The sequence below is a fragment of the Nyctereutes procyonoides genome, unplaced genomic scaffold (genome assembly GCF_905146905.1).
Source record: "Nyctereutes procyonoides isolate TBG_1078 unplaced genomic scaffold, NYPRO_anot_genome, whole genome shotgun sequence".
Classification (NCBI taxonomy): domain Eukaryota; kingdom Metazoa; phylum Chordata; class Mammalia; order Carnivora; family Canidae; genus Nyctereutes; species Nyctereutes procyonoides.
Window position 1 is genome coordinate 54589724 of NW_026575140.1, and position 22711 is coordinate 54612434.

Below are 22711 nucleotides of genomic sequence, written 5' to 3' on the forward strand. Positions count from 1 at the left end.
AGCATTCCATTACGTGAATCTATCACAGACTGTTTATCCATCTCCTGTTCCCTGCAATTAAGTATGTTGATAAAGGAAATCATTCTTTAATGAATTTCCAGTTGGGATGCTTCCGTTTTTCTGTTAAGAATTCTCTCCTCATTGAAGCAATCTGGGTCTGGCTCATGGCTGTTAGGAGCCGTGTCTCTGAAATCTGAAAGCTCTGGATTCCTATTTCCGTGCCCCGGTGTCACTAACTGGGTGCCCTCGTGTCGGTCACCTCGCCACACTGCACCTTACCTTTTCCCATCTGACCGCTGGGAATGAAAACACCTAAAGGGTGTGAGTTGCTTATCAGATTTGGAGCAACTTAGCTCATTCCTTTGCTGGTTCGTGTAACCAAAAGTAACAAGTGCCTGCTGTGTCCTGACTTTGCCAAGTCTGGGAAACAAAAGGGGTTTTCAGGCTGGTGGGTTACACACACCGCACAACTAGACAACTAGCTGTGAGGTTGATGATTTAACCGTCATTGTTATTAGTGCTGCAAGGAGAGAAAAGGAATTTCCTGGATAGTGTGGGGCAGGGAGAGAGGAACAGTGGGAGGCTTGATTTTAAGCTGAGGTCTGGGACGTGTGTCTAACCCAGGCCGCTGGCTGCAGGGAGTGCAGGGACCAGGAGGGATGTGCATGCATTTGCTGGAGTCGCCATAACAAAATAGCATAGGCTGGGTGGCTGCAGCCACAGGAATTTATTTTCTCACAGTTTTGTAGACAGGAGGTCTGAGACCAAGGTGACACCGGTGGTGTTGGGGGGGGAGGAGGGCTGGCAGTGATTGCTCTCTGGAGAGCTCTCTCTTCCTGGCTTGTAGATGGCCAGCTTTTCACTGTGTCCTTAATGTGGCTTTCCACCATTCCTGCATGGAGAGCTAGCTCCAGTAGTTCTTTCTTCTTCTTCTTCTTCCTTCTTCTTCCTCTTCCTCTTCTTCTTCCTCCTCTTCCTCTTCCTCTTCTTCAAGATTTTATTTTTTCATGACACAGAAAGAGAGAGCAGAGGGAGAAGCAGGCTCCTTGCAGGAAGCCTGACGTGGGGCCAGAACTAAATCCCAAACCCAGGATGATGCCCTGAGCTGAAGGCAGATGCCCAATAGCTGAGCCATCCAGGTGTCCCTCTGGTAGCTCTTCCTATAAGGACGTCAGTCCTATCAGATCAGGGCCCCACCCGTGTGATCTCGTGAACTTTATCTCGTGAATGTCCCCATTTCCCAAAGCAATCACCACTGGGGGTGGGGGTCAGAGCTTCAATATGTGAGTCATGGCAATGGGGCCACAGTTTGATCCACAACAGGTGGACACAGGGAAACCAGTGAGGAAGTTAGGGAAGAAATGCTGATGGCCTGGAGCAGGTGTTGGCACTGAGCAGACAAGTCAGCCACAATGGGTGGCAGTGGACTTCACAGGGGAGGGAGGGGCTGGAGGTGTCCAGGATAACAATAGGTTTCTGCAGTGAGTGTCAGTGAATTGAATGGTGGCCCCTGAAAAGGTCTGTCTCCCTCCTAGCCCCTGGAACATGTGAAAGTGATCTTATTAGAAACAGGGTCTTTGGGATGCCTGGGTGGCTCAGCGGTTGAGGGTCTGCCTTCGGCTCAGGTCCCAATCCTGGGGTTAAGGCTCTGCAGGTGAGATCATCCTGGACCACCCACGTGGGCCCTAAATCCAACAATCCCAGTCCATCTGAGACTACAGTCATGTGACCACAAGGACCCCACCGCCACCCCACAAAAGCTGAAAGAGGCCAGAAAAGAGTCTCCCCAGAGCCTTGGGCAGGGAGTGGGTCCCTGCGGACACCTTGATTTTGGACTTGAGGTCTCCAGAATGGTGAAAGAATACAGTTCTTTAGGTCCCCAGTTCTGTGACACCCAGCTAAGGCAAGCCTAGGCAATCAATCCAAGGAGTAACTGAAGGGGGTGAAGGTGCCTCCAGGGAAGGCAGGCCAGCAGTGGGGCGGGGGCAGGTGTTGGAGGATGGGAGATGGGAGAGGGGGTGCCAGGTTTAGATGTGGAGATGCAGACGTTGCAGTGAGGTTAGGGTGTGAGGGATGTCCTAGGGCCCTCAGTAAACACTCAGTGCCTGGTCGCCGCCGTCATCGTCATTATTTACCTTCGTCCTAGTACTAGAAGTGACTGCTCCCCTTAGATGCATCAGACTTGCCCGGAATCTCGGGGTGGCAAACAATTTGCCGCTCAGCCAGCACACAGCCAAACTCAGCTACTCCCCGGCCACAGGCCCGTCCAGACACCAGTACTTCCTGGTACAAAGTTCTGTTTGTCCTCGGCTCAGGCCACTCCGGGCTCCGCAGCCCCCCAGGAAGTCGGCCTCCAAGCAGCCCGCCCGGGGCTCCATCGGCTGCAGAAGCCCGCCACCTAGAGCCCACCCGCCGTCCTAACAGCCTGGCCCTGGCCGGGTGCGGACAGAAGAGGCCTCCGTAGTCCCTGGGCTTTTCCCACTTCCAAGCACAGCTTCCTGGGATCAGGCTCCAAAGGTCAAGGGTATGGGCAGAAAAATCTTTCTGGTCTTTCAAAAGGGCTCAAAGCAGGCCTGCCCTGGCCGCCTCTGCTGGGCCTGGAGGTCACCCGTTAAGCGCCCCCACCCAGTCTCCAGGTAATGGGGTGGGAGGGAGTGCGTGGGGCCTACCTCCCTCTCCGCTTTCCTAAACCGACAGGCAGCCTGTCTATGCACCTGGAGAAGTCCAATTCCGAGTCACGGGTCAGACGAGCTGGGGTCTTTCTCGAGGACTGGATTTAAGGACAAGCGCGCACACCTCTGTGTCTTCATCTGTTCAGTGGGGATCATGACAGTACCTGCCCCACTGAACTGTTGGCAGCATGAGTTCACGTATACACAGTGCTCAGAATACTGCCGCAACCCTGAGGGCTCGGTACGTGTTAACCTTCACAATCCGCACACACCTGCGCCTGCAACAAACCCAATCTTGCAGCAGCTTTCTTACAGCAGCATTGCAGTGTATCCCCAAGCACTCCCCGTGCCTTGCCACCCCTAGCTCAGGGTTCTGGGGGCTCCTCATTGCACTTGATGGAAAACTGACCTCCTCAGCCCACACCCTTCTATTTTTTTTTTTAAATTTTTTTTTATTTTTATTTATTTATGATAGTCACACAGAATGAGAGAGAGAGGCAGAGACACAGGCAGAGGGAGAAGCAGGCTCCATGCACCGGTCTCCAGGATCGCGCCCTGGGCCAAAGGCAGGCGCCAAACCGCTGCGCCACCCAGGGATCCCAGCCCACACCCTTCTAAATTCATCTCTCTGCACTCACACACGGCCCTTCTGGGCCTCTGGATTCAGGGCCTTCCGACCTGCTCCTCTGTCTGTGTGCACTCCCCCGCACCCCATGCCTCCTTCGCCTGCACTCCCCTTTCATCTTTCAGGGTGCCCCTCCCAAAAGTTCCCTCTCCGGGAAGTTTCTCAAAGCCCTTGGAAAAATTCTGACTCCTCTTTGTTTCACACAACCCCAAGAGCGTCTGTGCTTTCCCACAAGCCCCTGCTGGGATCACCTGCCACTGTGTGTGTGATTATTGTTCAGTGTGTCCACGCCACCGGGTAAGGCCATGAATGTTCTGTTCACAGTCACATCGTCAGTCATTAGCATAGCGCCTGATACATAGGGAGGCTGGAATAAATGTTTAGTGAATGTGTCTTTCTTACTTAGAAATTGACCAGATGGGGGACACCTGGGTGGCTCAGTGGTTGAGTGTCTGCCTTTGGCTCAGGTTATGTTCCTGGGTCCCAGGATCGAGTCCCCACAGGGAGCCTCCTTCTGCCTCTGCTTATGTCTCTGCCTCTCTCTGTGTGTCTCTCACGAAAAAAGAAAAGTAAGAAAAGAATTTGACCAGATGGGTGGTGCCGGCAGGTCAGCTCATTCTCCACCCTAGGCCAGGTGGCTGTGAGGCCACACTCTCTCTAGAATCACAGCAAAGAGAGGAACTGCGCTTGTGAATTGCCTCTTGGTCCACATCGGGCTCCATGAGGATGGCTTGACGAGGAAATGTGAGTGTCCGTGGCCAGGGGGGCAAAGCACCTCTCCGGCCTGTGCTGGGCTGAGCTGAGCCTGCCCTTGCCCTCCGGATGGACACGACTCTGTGGGTTTCCACAGCCACCAATCCCCCTCTGCTGACACTCCTTTTAGAGATGCTCAACATTCACCAGGTCTCCCTCAATCTCAAGTGAGGCCCTGGGAGGCCGGCTGTGTCTTTGTATGAGTTTGCCAGTCCCTGCTCCATCTCTTGGCATTGAATTCAAAATCCCACTTGCAGAGAAAAAACTAGCACCTCTATTTCCAAGTCTTCTGAGGACAGATCTCCGCATGCTGCCCAGGCGCTGTCAGGTTCTGGCGGAGAAGCCGGTCCCCCTCACTTGACACCAGTGGCTCTCGCTGCTTTCATGAAGCTGTCACGACCTGGCAGCTGGGGGACAGCCCAGCAGGAGGAAGGCCTTCGGAGTTGCCTCTCTGCAGAAGCCAGCACAACAGGCCCCTGCCTCCATCCACATGGCACCGTCTCTGCAGCAGTGTGACATTGCAATTAAAATGGAAGATGAAATGACTCTTTGTGAAGAGCTCTCTGGGATACTGGCTTCATTTAACCTTATTTCTCATTACTTTTCAGACGAGGCTTCTCTTCCCTGTCTTTGCAAAATCTGAACAAACAGGCTTTTTAAGCATCCACTTAACTACTGAATCAGGATTTTTCAAGTCACCATTTGGAGTCACAAGTGACAAAAAACCCAACTCACAGGCTTATATATAAAGATGGGACTTCGTTGGCTAACAACACTGAAATATGGAGAGGCAGCTCCCAGTGACAGACATGGATGGTTCTAGAACCTCAAGGAATGTCATCAGGCAGGCGGATGTCACCCACCCTCTTTATCTCTGAGCTTGGATTCCTCTACATGAATCCAACTTCAGGAAAGCTTTCTCCTGGCAGCCTTGGCATACGTGCCATCAGACCAACACACTCAGCAAAAAGAAAGCCCCCCTCTCATAGTCCAGCTACAGTTCTCAGTATTTGCAAATATTGGGGATATGTTTATACTAAAAAATTATTCCTTGTTGATCTGAGATGCAAATGTAACTAACATCCTGTATTTTATCTGGCAACCTTAGTCCAACACAGGTCCTAGCAATATGGTCGGCCAGTTTGAGGCACACACCATCCCAGATCCAGTTGCTGTGGTCAGGAGGATGGGTCATGCCAACCAGCAGGCCAAGGTCACCTCCCTATCTCTGGAGAGGGGACTTCATGGCCAGCCCTGAGTATCCATGCCCCAATAGCGGGAGAAGGGGCCCTTCCCAAATAACAGGGATGCTAATCCTATAAGAAGGGGAATGAACCCTGCACAAATGAAAACATATGTCCATACAGAGGTCTAGAAGGTTCCAGACAATAGTGGAAACTATAAAACTACACTATGGCTTTATGGCACGCCACTTTTCACACCATTCTTTCCTTGCCACCTGCACTCTTATTTGGTTGGCAGAGCAGATACTATCACCCCCTATACAGTTCTAGTTTGCTAGAACTGCCATGACAACACATCACAGCCTGGGGAGCTTGAACTACAGACAGCTATTTTTTGACTATAAGTCTGGAGGCTGAAGTCCAAAGTCAAGGTGTCAACAGGGCTGGTTTCTGAGGCCTCTCTCTTGGCCTTGCAGATGGCCATCTTCTTGCTGTGTCGCCACGGGGCCTTCCCTCTGTGTGTGTCATGTGCCATGTCCTAATCTCCTCTTGTTATAAGGACACCAGTCATATTGGACTAGGGTCCACCCCAATGACCTCATTTTAACTTATCTCTTTTAAGACCCTAGCTCCGGTGAAAGGTGAAATAAAATGGAGTCACTTATGTCAAGGGGATTTACAAAGGGAGCCAGGAGCCCATTAAAGAGGTAGGCTTTCAGCACATCCTCACTGGGTAGAATTTATAAACTGGGCCAAGTCAGAAATATTCCAAGGACTCTGCATGAACACCTGCCGCGTGCTACAGGAACGGACTTTGGCTTAGTGACAGCCTTGGCAACCCGTTATGTCTAGCCAACACCAATCAAAATTCTTTGTAAATAACATATGCATACATTCCTTTTTGCCTTTAGAAACCCAACTCATGTTCTCTTGTGGGCTGCTACCCAAACCTGTGCCCTCCCCCCCAATTGCCATTAGGGTCAGGACTTCAACATATATATGAATTGGCATGGGGACTGATTCAGCCTAGAACACTACCCTCTCCTTCATTTATTTATATTTTTCTTCCGATAAGGAATAGGACAGTGAAGGTAGTCACTGGTCCCTAATCCCAGGGCTGATTTGGCAGTGGAACTCACTAAGGAGCCTGTCCTCTGCCTGGCCCTTATCCCCACTGGGTAGCCAGCCCATGGCCCGCTTGCATGCTCCCTTCAGGAAGTGCACAGGGCAAATCCACCCTCCTCATCCAGAGCTCAGCACAGGGCCAGGAGCCCAGCTGGTGATGTTCTTGAAATAAGCATTCCTTAATAGGAACGCAACAGGAGGGAAAAACTCCCTAAAGCATTTTAGGAGATTTAGCTAAAAGGAGAGGAGGACAGGAGCTCATGCTCATGATTTGAAGTGATAAAGACTCCTTAGAACAGCAAAAATGTTGAGGCCTATGGATGTGTAAATGAGCTTGGGAAAGCCTCATCAGAGGGTAAATTACAAAACAAAAAAAGACTGTAAAACAAGTGAGAGGGGAGAGCAGTGAATATCTCAGTGTCTTCGGTTCATAAGAAATTCATGAGCAACGCGTGTGGAAATTTTGTTGGTTTTGGTGGTGGGAAAGAATTGTAAATATGTATAATATGTAAATACCTTTTATAATAAAAGCCCATGAAGATAAATGAGCCTGTCTGCAGAAAAGCTGTGAGCTGTGTAAGATGCTAATAGAACTGTCGTCACTATGAAATTACCATAATGCTTACGGGCACTCAAAGTTCCTCCAGCTCTGGAAAGAAATGCATAAATACTAATCAGAAAAGGCACACAGACACCCCCCCCCCCACCCCCCGCTCCCGATCTTTTTCTTTCCTGTGAGGAAGGCTGCCTTGGTGACCAGGCAGCAGAGCTGGACCTACAGGGTTAAACATGACCTCCTTCCACCACCCACGACCTACGCTGGAAGTGGACTCCAACCACCCCCAAGCTGACCTCAAGCTTCCTAACTCCTTTCCAGCTGATCTCTTCGCTGCGGCAAAAGACCCTGGGGGCAAAGCTGACCCTGCCGGAACCGAACCACCCCTTCAAGCAGTAAGGCCTGCCCTGAGCCAGCAAGACCCCGCCCATGACTGCCCCCAGACCACGATGCACCTGACCTGCACTGCCACCTGCACGCACACACCCATCCCTGTCCCTCGTTCTCCTATGTAAGCCTGGAAGTATTTTCAGCACTGTGGAGTCTTTGAGCCCTGCGGTCTTCCCGGGGTTGGCCTCCCTGAAAAAAAAAAACACACAAAAAAACAAAAAAAACCTTTCAGTTTCCCCACCTCCCTCCCGGCCTTTGGGGTCTGTCAGCAGAGCAGTGACCGAATCTGGCTGTCTGGGGCCCCGGAGCCAGGTGCTTTGCGCCCCCGCTACACGGCGACCGTGGACAAGTCATCCATCCAGTCGCTCCGGGACCCGCTTTCCTCATCTGTGAAATAGGGACACCGTGCCTGCCTGCCTGCCTTCCTCCCCACCGCCACGTTTTGGGGAGAAGCCAATGGAAGAAGTATTTAGACTCATGTAGTGCCACGTCCCCTACTGAGAGGGCAGCGGCCAGCGGCCACACAACACCTGAGGGACCTGAGGTCAGGTGCCGGGAAGCAGGGCACTCAGATGCTGGGTCCGCCCAGTCGAGGCGCCCGCCCCCGCGACAAGCCCGCCCCAAGCCCCGCCTCCAGCCATCACCATGCCCCGCCCCCGGAGCGACGCCCTGCCCGGTGCCGAGCCCGCCCCGCCCCGCAGCCCCGACGCCGTGCCCGGTGCAGAGCCCGCCCCTCCCCGCCCCTCCCCGCCCCGCAGCCCCGACGCCACGCCCGGTGCAGAGCCCGCCCCGCCCCGCCCCGCAGCCCCGACGCCACGCCCGGTGCAGAGCCCGCCCCGCCCCGCCCCGCAGCCCCGACGCCACGCCCGGTGCAGAGCCCGCCCCTCCCCGCAGCCCCGACGCCCTGCCCGATGCAGAGCCCGCCCCTCCCCGCCCCGCCCCGCCCCGCCCCTCCCCGCAGCCCCGACGCCCTGCCCGATGCAGAGCCCGCCCCTCCCCGCCCCGCCCCGCCCCGCCCCGCAGCCCCGACGCCACGCCCGGTGCAGAGCCCGCCCCTCCCCGCCCCTCCCCGCCCCGCAGCCCCGACGCCACGCCCGGTGCAGAGCCCGCCCCGCCCCGCCCCTCCCCGCCCCGCAGCCCCGACGCCACGCCCGGTGCAGAGCCCGCCCCTCCCCGCCCCTCCCGGCCCGGAAGCCCCGACGCCACGCCCGGTGCAGAGCCCGCCCCTCCCCGCAGCCCCGACGCCCTGCCCGATGCAGAGCCCGCCCCTCCCCGCCCCGCCCCGCAGCCCCGACGCCACGCCCGGTGCAGAGCCCGCCCCGCCCCGCAGCCCGGACGTCCTGCCCGATGCAGAGCCCGCCCCGCCCCGCAGCCCCGACGCCACGCCCGGTGCAGAGCCCGCCCCGCCCCGCCCCGCAGCCCCGACGCCCTGCCCGATGCAGAGCCCGCCCCGCCCCGCCCCGCAGCCCCGACGCCACGCCCGGTGCCGAGCCCGCCCCTCCCCGCAGCCCCGACGCCCTGCCCGATGCAGAGCCCGCCCCGCCCCGCAGCCCCGACGCCACGCCCGGTGCAGAGCCCGCCCCGCCCCGCCCCGCAGCCCCGACGCCCTGCCCGGTGCAGAGCCCGCCCCGCCCCGCCCCGCAGCCCCGACGCCACGCCCGGTGCCGAGCCCGCCCCTCCCCGCAGCCCCGACGCCCTGCCCGATGCAGAGCCCGCCCCGCCCCGCAGCCCCGACGCCACGCCCGGTGCAGAGCCCGCCCCGCCCCGCAGCCCGGACGTCCTGCCCCGTGCAGAGCCCAGCCCTGCGGTCGCCGGGTCCCGAGCCGCCGGCAGCCATGGCTCCTGCGGCGGGGCGCTGGGCCCCCGGCCTGTGGCGGGCCTGCAACTGGCTCATGGCCGCCTTCTTCGCGCTGGCGGCCTTGGTGCAGGTCAGCGCCTCGGCCCCGGGCGGCGGGCGGCGGGCGGCGGGCGGCGGGCGAGGGGCCTGCGGGTGGTGCAGGGCGCCGGGCTTCGAGCTCCGCCCCGGCCCGGCGCGCGGTGTAGACTAACTCGGCCCTGCCGGAAGGGGAGAAGGGGACGAAGATTGGGGTCACGCCCCGCCCCTCCCCCGGCCGAGAGGTGGCGAGTCCACGTGACCGCCGGCACCGACCCCCCACGAGCCACGTGCTGGGAGGAGCGGGACGAGAGGGCGCAGCCCGGGATGGGCCCGGCACGGCTCGGCCCCGCGAGTCCGCCTCGCCCCCCCCCCCCAGCCGTCCTTCCTCCCGAAGCCTGGAGGCCCCCACAGTACCTCTGTCCGACTTCCGTGCGGTTCTGTGCTCCGGCGTGTGGCTGCGCTCGGCCAGCGGCCCCGGGCCACCCCCCGCCCCGACCCCGCCGACCCTCTAGGCCCTCGTGTGGCCCCGCCGCCCAGCAGCGTCTGCACGGAGCAGGACTGCGGCACCACGCGGTGTCTGCTAACGCCCGGTGTTCTGGCATTGCAGGTGAACGACCCAGATGCAGAACTGTGGATGGTGAGTAGGCGCTGCTTCCTCCGCCGGCAGGAACCAAACACACAGCCTTATGGATTAGTCCCGCCTCCCTCCCTTGTGTACATAAAAACTTAGACATCGGATCACTTGTAAGCCCTCTTCCCTAAAATATCAGGGGAGAGGGATCAGAGGGGTGATGTAATGTGTCTATGAGAGAGAATTCAGGATTTTCCCGAGACCTGAGGGGCCTTTCCGCAGTATTCCCTCCCAACACACAGAATCCTCCTGAGTTTCCACCCAGAAACTCCAACAAACATTTGACCAGAAAATGGCAGGCTTAGGGATTGAGGTTCTTCTAATTCAGTGAGTTGTGTCTATAAAAAGTAATTAAAGCCCGAAAAATCTACAGAATACATTTAACCGGTGCTCTGATGGAACTATTTGGAGGAGGATCGTTCCATACACTTTCAGAACTATCTGGATTTTGCCCAGTTTCTTTCAAAACAGATACGTAGGACTGTGGAGTATCACCAATGAGATGTTTTTCAACTTTGGAACACTATTGGCAACGAATGAAAGTGTTTGGATCCGTAATGCAAAATTCTGGTCTTTTTTTTTTTTTTTTTTTTTTTTTTTTTTTAGTGCAGTAGAACTTATTCTGACATCTATTATTGTCCAGATCACATGCCCTTGCATTAAATCAAATTGCCTCCTCCTGAGCACTCTGGTCCATATCCTGAGTTCCAAATATTATTTCCCTGCAGGCAAGCCTCCCAACACCCAGCTTAATGTTGAATTTCCAAAAGACTGCTAGATCTGTCCACCTGTATGTCACACTGACCCCTCCAACACCCCAAAGTCCCTACGGCCTCTTTTCCTCCTAAACCCCCTCCTCCTCCGGACTCACCCATTTCTATCAGCAGAAATCATCCTCGGGGACATCCTTGGTCCCAACCACAGGCATCTCTAACATCCCTCAGTTCCTTGCCACCACCTTTGAGATCCTTCCAAAAAATAAAATGAAGAACAAAGCAATCCAGCCAAACCCAATCTAGGTCTAACTGTTTATCTGTATGGTATGTGTATACTTTTCCTCCCACCTTATGCTTAGGTGACACCATGTCCCCAAAGACATCCTCCCTTCTTGCCAGTTTCACCCTCCATCACCTTCCAGGTGGACTCCTGTAATAGCTTCCTAATTCTCAGAGCTGCCTCTAAGCTCTTGCACTCCTTGAACAATCTCTGCGTTTTCACTTCCTGTTTCAAAAACTTCCCTAATCTCCCAAGATCCCTGAGTTACAACTCCCCAGGGTGCTCAAGGCCTACCAGTGTGGCTCCAACCCACGTTCCCACCTTGGTCTTGGAAGCCTGATCCACCTATTAATACTTACTGCACTTTGCCCCTAGGATTCCTGTATGTCATACTCTAGCTTAGCTTCAAAGTCTATCTCAAAAAATCCCTCTGTCTCTTTTCCATAGGTTCCAACTGTCCTTCCTTTGAACCTTTAACGCTAACACATTCTGCTTTACATTCAAGCTGGTTCTGTACATGCCAGCTTCTGGGAAAACAGGGACCAGTTCTTCGTCCTTGGTGGTCCTCAGGCAACCTAACACACAGCCTTCCTATGGCAGCCGTTCTGTGTTGACTCCTGCGTGAAAGCATGCACAGATGAGCCAATACTGGGTAACTGGGCCTTGGGGGCTTGTACCACACCTGACTCATTTTCATGTACCCTACTTCATCTTGCTCATGGGAGGATGTCTGTATTAGGATGCATATAGGAGCAAATAATGGAAAATCTGACTAGCAAGAGGTTATAAAAAGAGAGCATCTCACTTAACAAGAAGTCCAGAGGCTGCTGCTTAATGACCCACAATGTCATCAAAGACCTGGGCTTTCTGGGTTTCTTCTCTGTCACTTCCAATGTGTGGGTGATATATCCTCTCATGTTCACAAAATGGCTGCTGCAGCTCCAAGCATCCTGCCCAGATGAGAGCATCCCAAGCAGGAAGAAACAAGACAGGAGCAAAACAATTTTTCCTCCTATGCTTTCTTCCCTTTTATCAGGGAGGAAATGTTACCCGAGAAGCCCTTCAGACAGGCCGCTATGCAGTATGTACATACCCATAAGGTTTTGTTTTTTTTTTTTTTTCCCCATAAGGTTTATGTTCTGGGATCCATCCTGCTTGGTCAATGTCTGTGCATACTGGTTGTTAAAATGCTCTGAGTATCAGCCTTGCCCCTACAAGACTTCTTACAATTTATGGCTGGAGCATGATCACCCCTAGCAGAAAAGGCTGGGAAAACAAATTGGCTTTTATAATGGCGGGTGGACAAGGGAGAGAGACATTAAGAATGAATGCCATGGGGGGGTGCTTGGCTGACTCATAAAAAATAAAAGACCTTATAAGTGCGTTCTACTGAGTTCATTATTGAGTATTTATACTGTGTATTATATTACCTTGTACTAGAAACCATTATTTTCGGTCTCCTTGTCCTCAAAAAAAAATTCTTTATTTTATTTGAGATAGAGAAAAGCATTTAAGGATTAACGTGGCACAACTGCCATGAAAACCCACTATGTAAAGGGTTACTTTATTCATATGTTTACAATATAAAGAAATAAGATCTTAGGGATCCCTGGGTGGCGCAGCGGTTTGGCGCCTACCTTTGGCCCAGGGCGCGATCCTGGAGAGCCGGGATCGAATCCCACGTCGGGCTCCCGGTGCATGGAGCCTGCTTCTCCCTCTGCCTGTGTCTCTGCCTCTCTCTCTCTCTATGTGACTATCATAAATATAAAAAAAAAAAAAATTATTTTAAAAAAAAAAGAAATAAGATCTTAGATCCCTTAATCTGTTAATAACAGATATCTGATACATGTGAGTGCACATTTTAAGAAAATTTCTGCCAAACATTTCTTACAGAGAGCACAGTTAAATGTTGTATGGTGTGTGTGTAACTTCTCTCTCTCTCTCTCTCTCTCTCTCTCTCTCTCATTCTCTCTCCTTTCCTCTCTTTCTCAGTGGTTAAGTCATGTAGGTTTTCATTAGGGGAAAACCACTCCTTACTGCTCCAAGTGTGGACCTTAGAACAACAGCAGCGGCATCCCCTGGGAGCTTGTTAGAAAAGCAGAACTTGGCCATACCCCAGACTTTTAGAATCAGATCTGCATTCTACCAAGCTTTCCAGGTGATTCGTATACACACTGAACTTTGGGAAGGTCTGGTCTTAACCCTCAATAGCATGAATGCCTATGTGTGAGAGGTGACCAGACTTGCAGATGTCAGGACTGGCCATCATTAGGGATGGAGTAGGAAAGATAAACACCAAGTGTGTAATCCAGATGCCCTCTCTCCCTGGGATCAAGACAGACCTGTTTCTCTGGTGAAAGCAAAGCACTTAAAATGCACAGCTGTGACAACTCCCAGATAAGGAAAGATTTCTGACATGAGCATCATGGTTGATATGGGTAAGCAGCTAAATTTCCTGGAAACTCGTCATGCCTCCTGTATATCTACCATTCATATTCTACTCGCCCTCTGCCCACAACACACAGGCCAGAGCAAGTCTGGCTAGAGTTGGCTTGCTGTGCATGAGGCTTGAAAACAGGCCTCCTCAGGCCAGGCTTCCACACTCCCAAACAGCTGGTCAGCAGTTTCCAAAATGATGAGCCTGATCTTACCTGATGCGGACACTGTAAGTCAACTTTCTGTGGTCTCACCTGCAGAACCGGAGTATTATGCAGGGTGGGCCCCAGCAGGGCCGTCCAGCTGACCGTGCCTGCTCCTGCCAGACTTTTCAGAGCAGTTGCTTTTGTGTGAGTGGGGAAAGACCATGTGGGCACAGACGTTGCTTGAGAGAAACTCTGGAGGTCAATGTGTCTTGAGACCCAAGCTCTGCTCAATGCCAGCGCACAGAGCCGAACCAGTTTTCCCTGAAGTAGTTTACAGTCTAGGAGGAAGGCAGGTAAAATTACCCCCTGGCGTGGCAAGTGCCATAACAGCAGAAGTTACAACTTCCTCAACTGTTACTGCAAGGACTGGCAAATCCTGCAGCAGGACGGCCCCCAGGGCCACCTCTGTGTACTCCCTAGATTCTTCTGAACATCTCCAAAGTCAGGCATACTTCTTACCCCATGTAATCTCCTCCCTCTTCGCTCACAGGTGGTGTACATGATACCTGCGGCGCTGAGCCTGCTTGTTGGACTTAACCCTCTTGTCACGGGTATGGATGCTGGATTCTGCACGGACACGTAGCAGATCAGATATCTGACAATAACGACAGACTCTCGGGGGAAAACACGGGGCTCTCCAGGTCTCCATTCCTGATAACAAGAGAGGCTAATTTTAATCTAGATCACCCTTGCCCATCTTCAGGCAGACTTCACACGGACCTGCCACACCAAGATAGCCTCTTATCAGCTTGGAACCCAAGGTCGCTTACGCTGGTGTGGAACACGATTGTGCAGTGTAGCGCATGAGAGAGAAGGGCTTTGGTCAGCACGCTGATCAGCAACAGAGTACAAACCTTGTGTCTCTAGAGTCAGTGGCAACCACGGTCTATTATGTGTTTCTTCTTTATCAGTTCTTCTTAACTCCAATACCACTCCCAGTAACCACTTTTTCAATCAACATGTGTGTATATGGGCTACTTATTTAGGGAAACGGTTTATATAATGTCCATACGGATGTCTAGGTTTTTCATAATACATCTTGTTCTCCCTAACTTCCTTCTGTGCCATCATAGTACCTATAGCAATTTACTGCATGCTTTTATATGTTTTCCTCTGCTAGGCTGTAAGTCCCTTAAAAGTGGGACTGGGTCTAGCCTATCTTTGCCCAAGCCTAGCTGAAATATGGCCAGGAATATGGTAGGTATTTAATGCTTGTTGAATGTGAACAGATGGCTGTAAAACAGAGGCTTTATCATAGACTTTGTAACTTGCTCCTTGGAAGATCTATATCCATCTCAGGTGGGTATACAGGTAACAAAATTTGCTTAAAATAGCCGGTTTCTATTGCCCACAGGCTGCCTACCTCCATGCTAGGCAAAACATAGTTGCTTTACCTTTTATGGCCCAAAGACTCTGAGTAAACCTTGAGTTGGACAGTTTTATACCATAAAACAGTGCCTAATAAACAACAAAAAAAAATACATTTTACATTGTTTACTAACGTTTTCTTATTAATAGGGACTGTAAGTCCTGATGGGTCATTCTTCAGGGTCATGAAAACCAGTGGGCCTTCAAAGTCCTCAGGGGCCTTGGAATAAAGACCAGTGGTTCCCAAGTGGGTGGGGAACACTCTTGTCCTGTGGATGCACAGGCTCCTGGTACCTGCCTGGAACTCTTGTCTGCATCTGTAAGGTGTATCAGGGCTCCATTAGTTGCAGGCAAGGAACAAACTCAAATGGGCTATGAGTTCAAAAGGAGACAGACTGGGATACTGGACTGAGAAAATCAGAGGTGGTGCTAGCTTCAGGTGCTGGTGGTGGCTCAGAACTTAAACTTGTCTGCACCTCACAGTCCCACCATATGCCACTCTGGCTTCAATCCTGGGCCCCTCATGATAGTCTGACAGCTCAAAGTTCACTTCTCTCTGATGCTCTGTCCAACAGAAGATCAAACCTGCTTCTCAGATAGCTCCGCATCAGTCTCAGAATTGAGCTGTGGGCCCCAATTTGTCATCTGTTCATCCAGAGCCAAATCATGGTTGCTAACAGGATGAAATATGTTGACTAATCAAGCTAAGGTCCAATAGTCTGGGACACATGGCCTGGTATGTGGGAAGGATAGATACCCAATGAAAACAAGGGGTAGTTATTTTAGAAACAAGACAGTTGGAAACTGCAAAATAAATGTCCACCTGAGTTTATTATTACTGCTTTAACCTTTCTGATGTCCCCCAAAACAAAACTTAAACCCCAGGTTTTTTTTTAAGTAGGCTCTATTGCCCAGTGTGGGTCTTGAACTCATGACCCAAGATCAAAAGTCGCATGCTGTATAGACTGAGCCAGCCGGGCACCACCCCAGCTTTTTCTGAAGTCTTTACCTAATAGGAGACTATGGCAGAGCAGACACAAAGAGATCATTTTTTTGTGGGATGTGGTTCCATGATTAACAGCACCAGAATATCTATTTTTAGGCAACTTTATCTGGAAGAGTGTCTCCACAATACACATACTCGTTTGTATCGTGTGGGCTGTCAGCTTGGCGTGCCACCTCTGGCTTCACTCCCAACAGAACATCTTACATGAGGAAGAAGGCAGGTGAGCTGTGACCTTTGCTCCTTGGAAGGGGTGGGGTGGAGCTGAGAAATCAGTTCCTCTGTAACCCCGTATCTGCACCGTGATGACTCAGCTACCCTAACTACACCCAGAGGAGCAGGGAAGGTATTATCTCCTTGATAAGCTGAAGAAACAGAAAATGAGCCAGGATTCACACCCAGCATCGTGTACCACATTCCACAACCACTACCAGAGGCAGTCAGCGTACTGGTTATGTTACCGTTGGCATTTGACCTTGGCTCCCTTACAATGAATGAGCAACAACACCATACAGTAATAGTCCACTCTTACAAGGTGAAAACTCCATCAGCATTCTGATTTAGTTGTGGTTCTGGCCAAAAATCTTATCTACAAATGTGATCAGCTCCCTCAGAGGTCAGTATGTTAAGTCAACCTCCCATCAGCCTTGCCCTGCAATGTCCCATGTCATCCCTATTTTCTCATCTCTTCCTTTGCTTCACCCCACCCTTGACTCCCTGGCCTCACGCACAGCCCCTTTTTCCTTTCCGTCCATCCTACTGCTAACATCTACTAACACTAAGATTTAGAGATGGATAAGGTAATCATTCCTGGAGAGGTGCTACTTTGTTGTAGGCCCTAATCCTTGGAAAACTGGATAGCAAATGAGGTTGGGTCTGCCCATGGGATTATAAGCCAAATGGGTTGATTGAACTCCACCAGCATGAGGCCCATGAGTTATGGTGAGCTTCCAGTGGTACCATGGCCAAACATGACCTTTCCACTTTATGTAAAAGATGTGCTTTTAACACATATTTCTAGAAGCATATACCCACCCCAGAATCATTAGTCTGACTCATAAAAATCATTTGTCTCCACTAAGATGTGACCCAATTGCAGCATGCACTCAAATTATTTATGGATCTGAGTTCATCCTGCCTAACAGTGAACACTCTAAAACAATGTAAAACTGATGCCTGATATATCTGGGGTAATTTCCTTGGTTGTACTATATTCTTCCCAGTGACCTGAAATAAGTGATTTATTTGTGGTTTTGTTTTCTTGGGTTTCTTTGTCCACTTAGAAGTTGGAGAACGGGGATGGAATTCACATCTACCTCAGAAGATGAAACTTATTTTCATATAAGGCTTTAAACTGAAAAAAAGTAATTTTTGACTCATGACCAGATTTGAAAGTATTCTGTAGATCCTGTATTATCTTGGGGGAAGGTCATCCAATAATCAGCAGAAGCTAGCGGTCATGGGGAGAATGGGATGATATGCATCTCACTTGCAGTTACTTCAAAAATCTGAAATGTATGCTGTTTTATAGGGAGCTGTTTGGTCTGGTGATTATCACAGTATGGATGAGTCTATGTCACAGTTCATCAAAGTAAGTTTTCAGCTCTCATTAGCTAAAAACAGATATCTTCAGGTTGGTGAGGTCAGATAGGCAAGTGAAAGTATATGCAAACAAGAATCTTTGAAAGAAATCTTTCCTTTTCCTAAGCAAACCTTTAACAAACACTTCCAGAAAACAGAAAAAAAGGAACACTTTACAATTCATGTTACAAGGACAGAATAATCTTGATACCAAAACTTGACAAGAACATTTAAAAAAAGGGAGAGGGAAGAAAAGCAAAGAAATTACACAGCAGTCTCATGACTGCAGACTGAAAAATCCTAAACAAAGCATTAGGGAATCAAATCCCGCAATATATAACCCAACCACCAGTTTGGGTTTATTCTAGGAACACAGTTTATTTTTTTTTTTAATTTTTATTTATTTATGATAGTCACACAGTGAGAGAGAGAGAGGCAGAGACACAGGCGGAGGGAGAAGCAGGCTCCATGCACTGGGAGCCTGATGTGGGATTCGATCCCGGGTCTCCAGGATAGCGCCCTGGGCCAAAGGCAAGCGCCAAACCGCTGCGCCACCCAGGGATCCCCTAGGAACACAGTTTAACATTAGAAAACCAACCACTGTTTTCTATCACATTAACAGAATAAAAGAAAAAATAAACTGTCTTTTCAATCTATTCAGAAAGAACATTTGGTAAATTCCTCATCCGTTCACAAGAGCTGTTGGAAAACAGGTGTAGAAAGGAACTGAACCTGATAAGTGGCATCAGCACCAAAGTTTAATACTCAGTGGTGAGCAGCTGAAAACTGTGTCTGAGATCGGGAGTGAGCAGGGATTAGCCACCATTGCAACTTGTGCTCAACACTGCTCTAGCTTGTATTGTGGCCAGTCCAAAAAGGCAAAAAAAAAGAAATAAAAGGCACAACAATTGGAAAAGAAAAATGTTCATTATCTACGGCTGACATGATTGCATATGCAAAAAAAAAAATCAAACAGAATCTAAAACATTACTAGAGTGAGTTTAGCATGACTGCTAGATGAATGTACTGAGACCAACTGCATTTTTATCAAGTAACAGACAATGATAAAAACAAAGTTAATCATAAATAATAATATCAAGAAATCAACTCTCTAGGAGTACATCTAGAAAGACATAGGCAAAATCTCTACAAATAAAACTATAAAACACTGTAGGAGAAATTAAAGACCACCTAAGAAAGTGGAGGGATAAACCTGTGCTGGTAAAAGGATAAACTAATCAAAGAGTGGAATCTAGAAACAGGTCCACACACGAGCAGACCCTTGACTTATGACAGAGGTGGCAGTGCAGGTGCAGCAAAGAAAGGCAGACTTCTCAACAAATAGTGTGGGATCAAGGGAAAGCCCATATGGACAGTCTTTCCCTAGCTAACTTTCATAAGCATCAATTCCAGGTGGATTGCTCTAATGTGAGAAGCAGAACAGTAAGACTTCCAAAGAAGATAACCCCAAATCTCCAAGACCTTGGGGAGGCAAAGTTTTCTTAAAAAGGATGCAGAAATCATAAGGAGTATAGATCAATTTTAACACTGCCTAATTAACCAGTGACTTCAGTTCCTCAAAAGACATCAATATGTGAGTGGGAAAAGCCATTTGCAACACATACAACAACAAAGATTTGCATTAAGAATGAAGAACTCCTGGGGGTACCTGGGTGACTCAGTCAGTTGAGTGTCCAAGACTTGATTGCAGGTCTCTATCTCAGGGTGGTAGGTTTGAGCCCCACGTTGGGCTCCAGGCTGGGCATGGAGCCTACTTTGTAAAAAAAATGTGCTCACCTAATTCCACCTTTGTATTTGTTTCCAAAGCAACCCATAATTTTTATTGGATTTTTATTGCTAATAATTCCTGTGGGTCTTTATAGGAATCCAGCTGGTGGAAGAATTCAGTTGGCTACTGCCGTTGTAATCACTCTCCTCCCATTTATCTCTTGGATCTACATATACATCAACAAGGAGATGCGGTCCTCCTGGCCGACTCACTGCAAAACAGTAATTTAAATGAAGTCAAGAATCCTGTTCTTAAAATGAGTATTGTTGATCAATTGTTTATAAACATATGTAACCAGCCAATATATGTAAGAAGCCAATTTCCTAGGAGTTTATTTCAGGTAATTTGAGCTAATATTAGAGATGATTTTTTAAAAAATTCTAAGAACTTTCTGAGGATGCCTACAATACAGCATAGGATTGCAGGGGACTGGTAAGAGATAGGGGTCTGACATTATGTTGTGTCACCATGTAGTAGAAAAGGCAGCAGAACAAAAGTTCAGAAATAGGAATTCTAACTCAGCTTACCACTATCTATCTATATGACTTGGGCAAACATATGAACCTCCTGGTGGATATCTTCATCTGCAAAATAGGATTAATGCCAGATCTCCTACTCACTTGTGCAGTAGTTGCAAGGATTAAACTGGAGAATAGGAGAGCACTCCAAAAGTACCAAGTGCTCCTAAGGGATTACACGTGATTAAAACAGGAAAGCAGGGTTTGAGTGCTGTGATGGAAACAGAGGTTCAAGAAAGGGCTGTGCCCCTGGACTGAACTCCCTGTATGCAGGACCGGTGCAGTGCCATGAACGAAACGAAGATGCCAAATGAATGAGCATGTAGCATAAAGGAATTTGGGATCAAAAGGAAAGAGGGAATATTAACCACATTGTAAATGAAAAAGAAGACTAAGATCTATACACATTAAAAAAAAAAATGTCAAAGATAGCCCTGGGGAGAAGACCATTTTAGAGCTGTGCTCTCCAATGTGACAACCTGCATTACCATAACCGTGATGCATATACACACACACACACACACACACACACACACACACACACAACATGGTAACGTCACCACGGTGCATACGCACATGCACAGACATGAGAACATCACTGTGGTGCATACATCCGTGACATGGTAGCATAACATGGTAACAAAACCATAACGTGTTGCACTGAGTACTTGAAATGTGGCCAGAATGGGGCAGTAAAATTCTACTTTGTTCATTTTAATTTTAAAACCTAATTCAATTATGAGAAAACTTGTAAAAGTGTTTTGGAACAACTTGTGTATGTGACCCTACTTCTTTAACCTCAAGTTTTATATCTAAATATAGATGAAGTATTTCCAGTGAAAATATTTGTCATGTCCAATGGATGGGTTATAAAGTATAAAATACATACTGGATTTTAAAGACAGTACAAAAAATGTAAAATGTTCTTATATTGATTACATGTTGAAATGATGTTTTAGATATATTTGAGTTAATATAAACTATATCAATTAAAGTTGTTAGGGTTATCTGTTTGCATTTACTTTGTAAAATGTGACTGCTTTTAAATTACTTCTGTGGCTCACATTGTATTTTTGTTGGATGGCAAATTTTTTATACAAGCTATCTTTAAACTTTGGAGTCCAAATCTCATTTTATGAGATTGAGGAAATATTTCACTCAAAAAATATTTCTACTCTCTATCAAAAGAGTGGAAATAAGTCTGGCCAAGTGTCTATTTTTACACCCTTTAATACAATATTAACTATTCAATAGATATTTGTTAAAGAAGGTATGTATGGTTTTTTGTTTTACACAATGGCCACTGGACAGGCAAAATTCTCTATTAAGATTTAGATGAGGGAAAAGGAAGAAAAAAATCTAGTCAATATTAAAGCAAATAATGTGAAATTTATTTTAAGGGCCAATAAGATACATATGAAGGCTTTCAGTGTTCCAGTGAACATTTAGCTTATGTGATACTTACGGTTTTTACATCTCTTTTAATGTAACTACTAAAATCACACGTGAAAAAAATGGATTCCTTTGCAAATTCTATATAGGATCTATGTAACCTCCAGGTAATGCCTGACTCTACTTAAAAGACGGTAATATTCCAATATTTTTAAAAAGTGGTGTTCCAAATATACTTTCATCCTATCTGCACCTCCGGTATCACTACGAATTCCAAGATTATAGGGAGTTCCTTTTGTATCTTGATAAGCATGGAAAAATTTGGAAGAGCACTGCCTCCTGAGAGGAGTCCTTCTTACTGAGATTGTTGTAAACTCTATTTCTCAAGTGAATTTCAGTGAACTCCAGGTCTTTAGTACCCAAGCCTCTTGCCTTCCCACTCGCCTTTTTCCTTCCCTCTGGCACTGGTCTCCATCAGCCTCTCAGGGACATGGATCCAATCACAGTCTCCCCAGTGGAAACGGGGGGCTCCCTGTGGTCTGACAAGCCCAGTTCCAACTGTGGGCTCACCATTCAAGGCTCTTCACGACATGGCCCTGTTAGCTTCCCGTGCCATGTCTTGCCATGATCCTAGGCACCTTTTGGTCAATCTTCACAGCGTCCCTCATCACTCCTACAGTCTGCATGCCCTCTGACCTCAGCTGAGTCTACTTTGCCTACCTGTCACAACCATCTTCCTCCTCTTTCATGTCATTTCTGATCCCGTTAAACAAAATTGAACTCCCCCTGGCCCCCACACACCCAGGCCCTTCTGCACACGTCTGCATCTGTGGGTGGTAAGGTCAGTGAATGCAGGAAGCACACTAGTTACCTCTCTGGTGGGGGGACTCACAGCTCTCAAGGATATGCAGGTCCTGGTCCCCAGAACCTGGGACCATCACCTTGCATCACAAACCAGGCTTTGCAGAGACGATCAAGGTGCAGATCTTGAGATGGGGAGAGAATCCTGGATCCTCCAGAGGATGCCTGGAGATAATCACAATTGTCCTGACAAGAGGCAGGCAGGCAGAGGGAGGTCTGAAGAGGCTATGATGTGGGCTCTGAGGATGGAGGGATGGGCCAGGAGCCAGGAATAGATTGCAGGAAGTGGGCTCTAGAAGCTGGGAAAGCCAAGGAAGCAGATTCCGCTGCATGGAGTCCCTGGTGGCAGGAAGGCAGGCCTGTCAATACCTTGAACTCAGCCCAAGGCAAATGGCTCAGGCTCCTGGCCTCTAGAACTGTAAGAGCACAGACGTGCTGCTGGAAGCCACCAATGTGGCGGTAATCTGCCACAGCAGCCCCAGAACGGGGGCACATGGATGCTGACTCGAACTGCTTTTTACTCTCTCGATGTTTTTTAGGTCCTGAGTCAAACTTCCTCTACACTTAATGGTCCCTTTGCTCTCTAGTAAATGTTGCCACAAATAGGCCTTAGCACGTAGGACAACCGAGTTAACATGCTCCATTTGTCTAAGGGAGTGAGGAGTAAATTCATGGAGCCCCTGTGGTCTCTAGAGATGAGCTGTTGTTCAAAGAGACCTGGCCGGCAGGCACACAGCTGCACTGGCCTC

The 22711-nt window shown here is 49.3% G+C and overlaps 1 protein-coding gene and 1 long non-coding RNA gene across 4 annotated transcripts; one reads left to right on the top strand and one right to left on the bottom strand.

Annotated features, from left to right (window-relative positions):
• Positions 1–712: 712 nt before the first annotated feature.
• LOC129496758 (uncharacterized) lies at positions 713–9815 on the bottom strand. 2 transcript variants are annotated; one of them, XR_008661837.1, is made up of 4 exons: positions 9596–9815; positions 7376–7494; positions 6876–7008; positions 713–4552 (listed from the first exon to the last, which is right to left on the bottom strand). It is a non-coding gene; the product is annotated as an uncharacterized LOC129496758 (long non-coding RNA). The 2 variants fall into 2 exon arrangements; XR_008661836.1 differs by having other exon boundaries at positions 713–7008.
• On the top strand, positions 9082–22405 carry TMEM220 (transmembrane protein 220). Of its 2 annotated transcripts, XM_055305028.1 has the most exons (6): positions 9082–9233; positions 9789–9818; positions 13941–14001; positions 15921–16044; positions 17353–17412; positions 19286–22404. In XM_055305028.1, exons 1-6 carry the CDS (start codon positions 9141–9143, stop codon positions 19419–19421), a joined length of 504 nt encoding a protein of 167 aa, XP_055161003.1. In that variant the 5' UTR covers positions 9082–9140; the 3' UTR covers positions 19422–22404. The 2 variants fall into 2 exon arrangements, with proteins under 2 accessions (XP_055161003.1, XP_055161004.1); XM_055305029.1 differs by lacking the exon at positions 17353–17412 and having other exon boundaries at positions 19286–22405.
• The last annotated feature ends 306 nt before the right edge of the window (positions 22406–22711 follow it).

What these genes read in the sequence shown, in the direction of transcription:
- TMEM220 (XM_055305028.1), top strand. Translation starts at nt 9,141, where the DNA reads ATGGCTCCTGCGGCGGGGCGCTGGGCCCCCGGCCTGTGGCGGGCCTGC. An exon ending in ACTTAACCCTCTTGTCACGG is followed by an intron (nt 14,002 to 15,920) that starts GTATGGATGCTG and finishes ATCTATTTTTAG; the next exon opens with GCAACTTTATCTGGAAGAGT. An exon ending in TTACATGAGGAAGAAGGCAG is followed by an intron (nt 16,045 to 17,352) that starts GTGAGCTGTGAC and finishes GCTGTTTTATAG; the next exon opens with GGAGCTGTTTGGTCTGGTGA.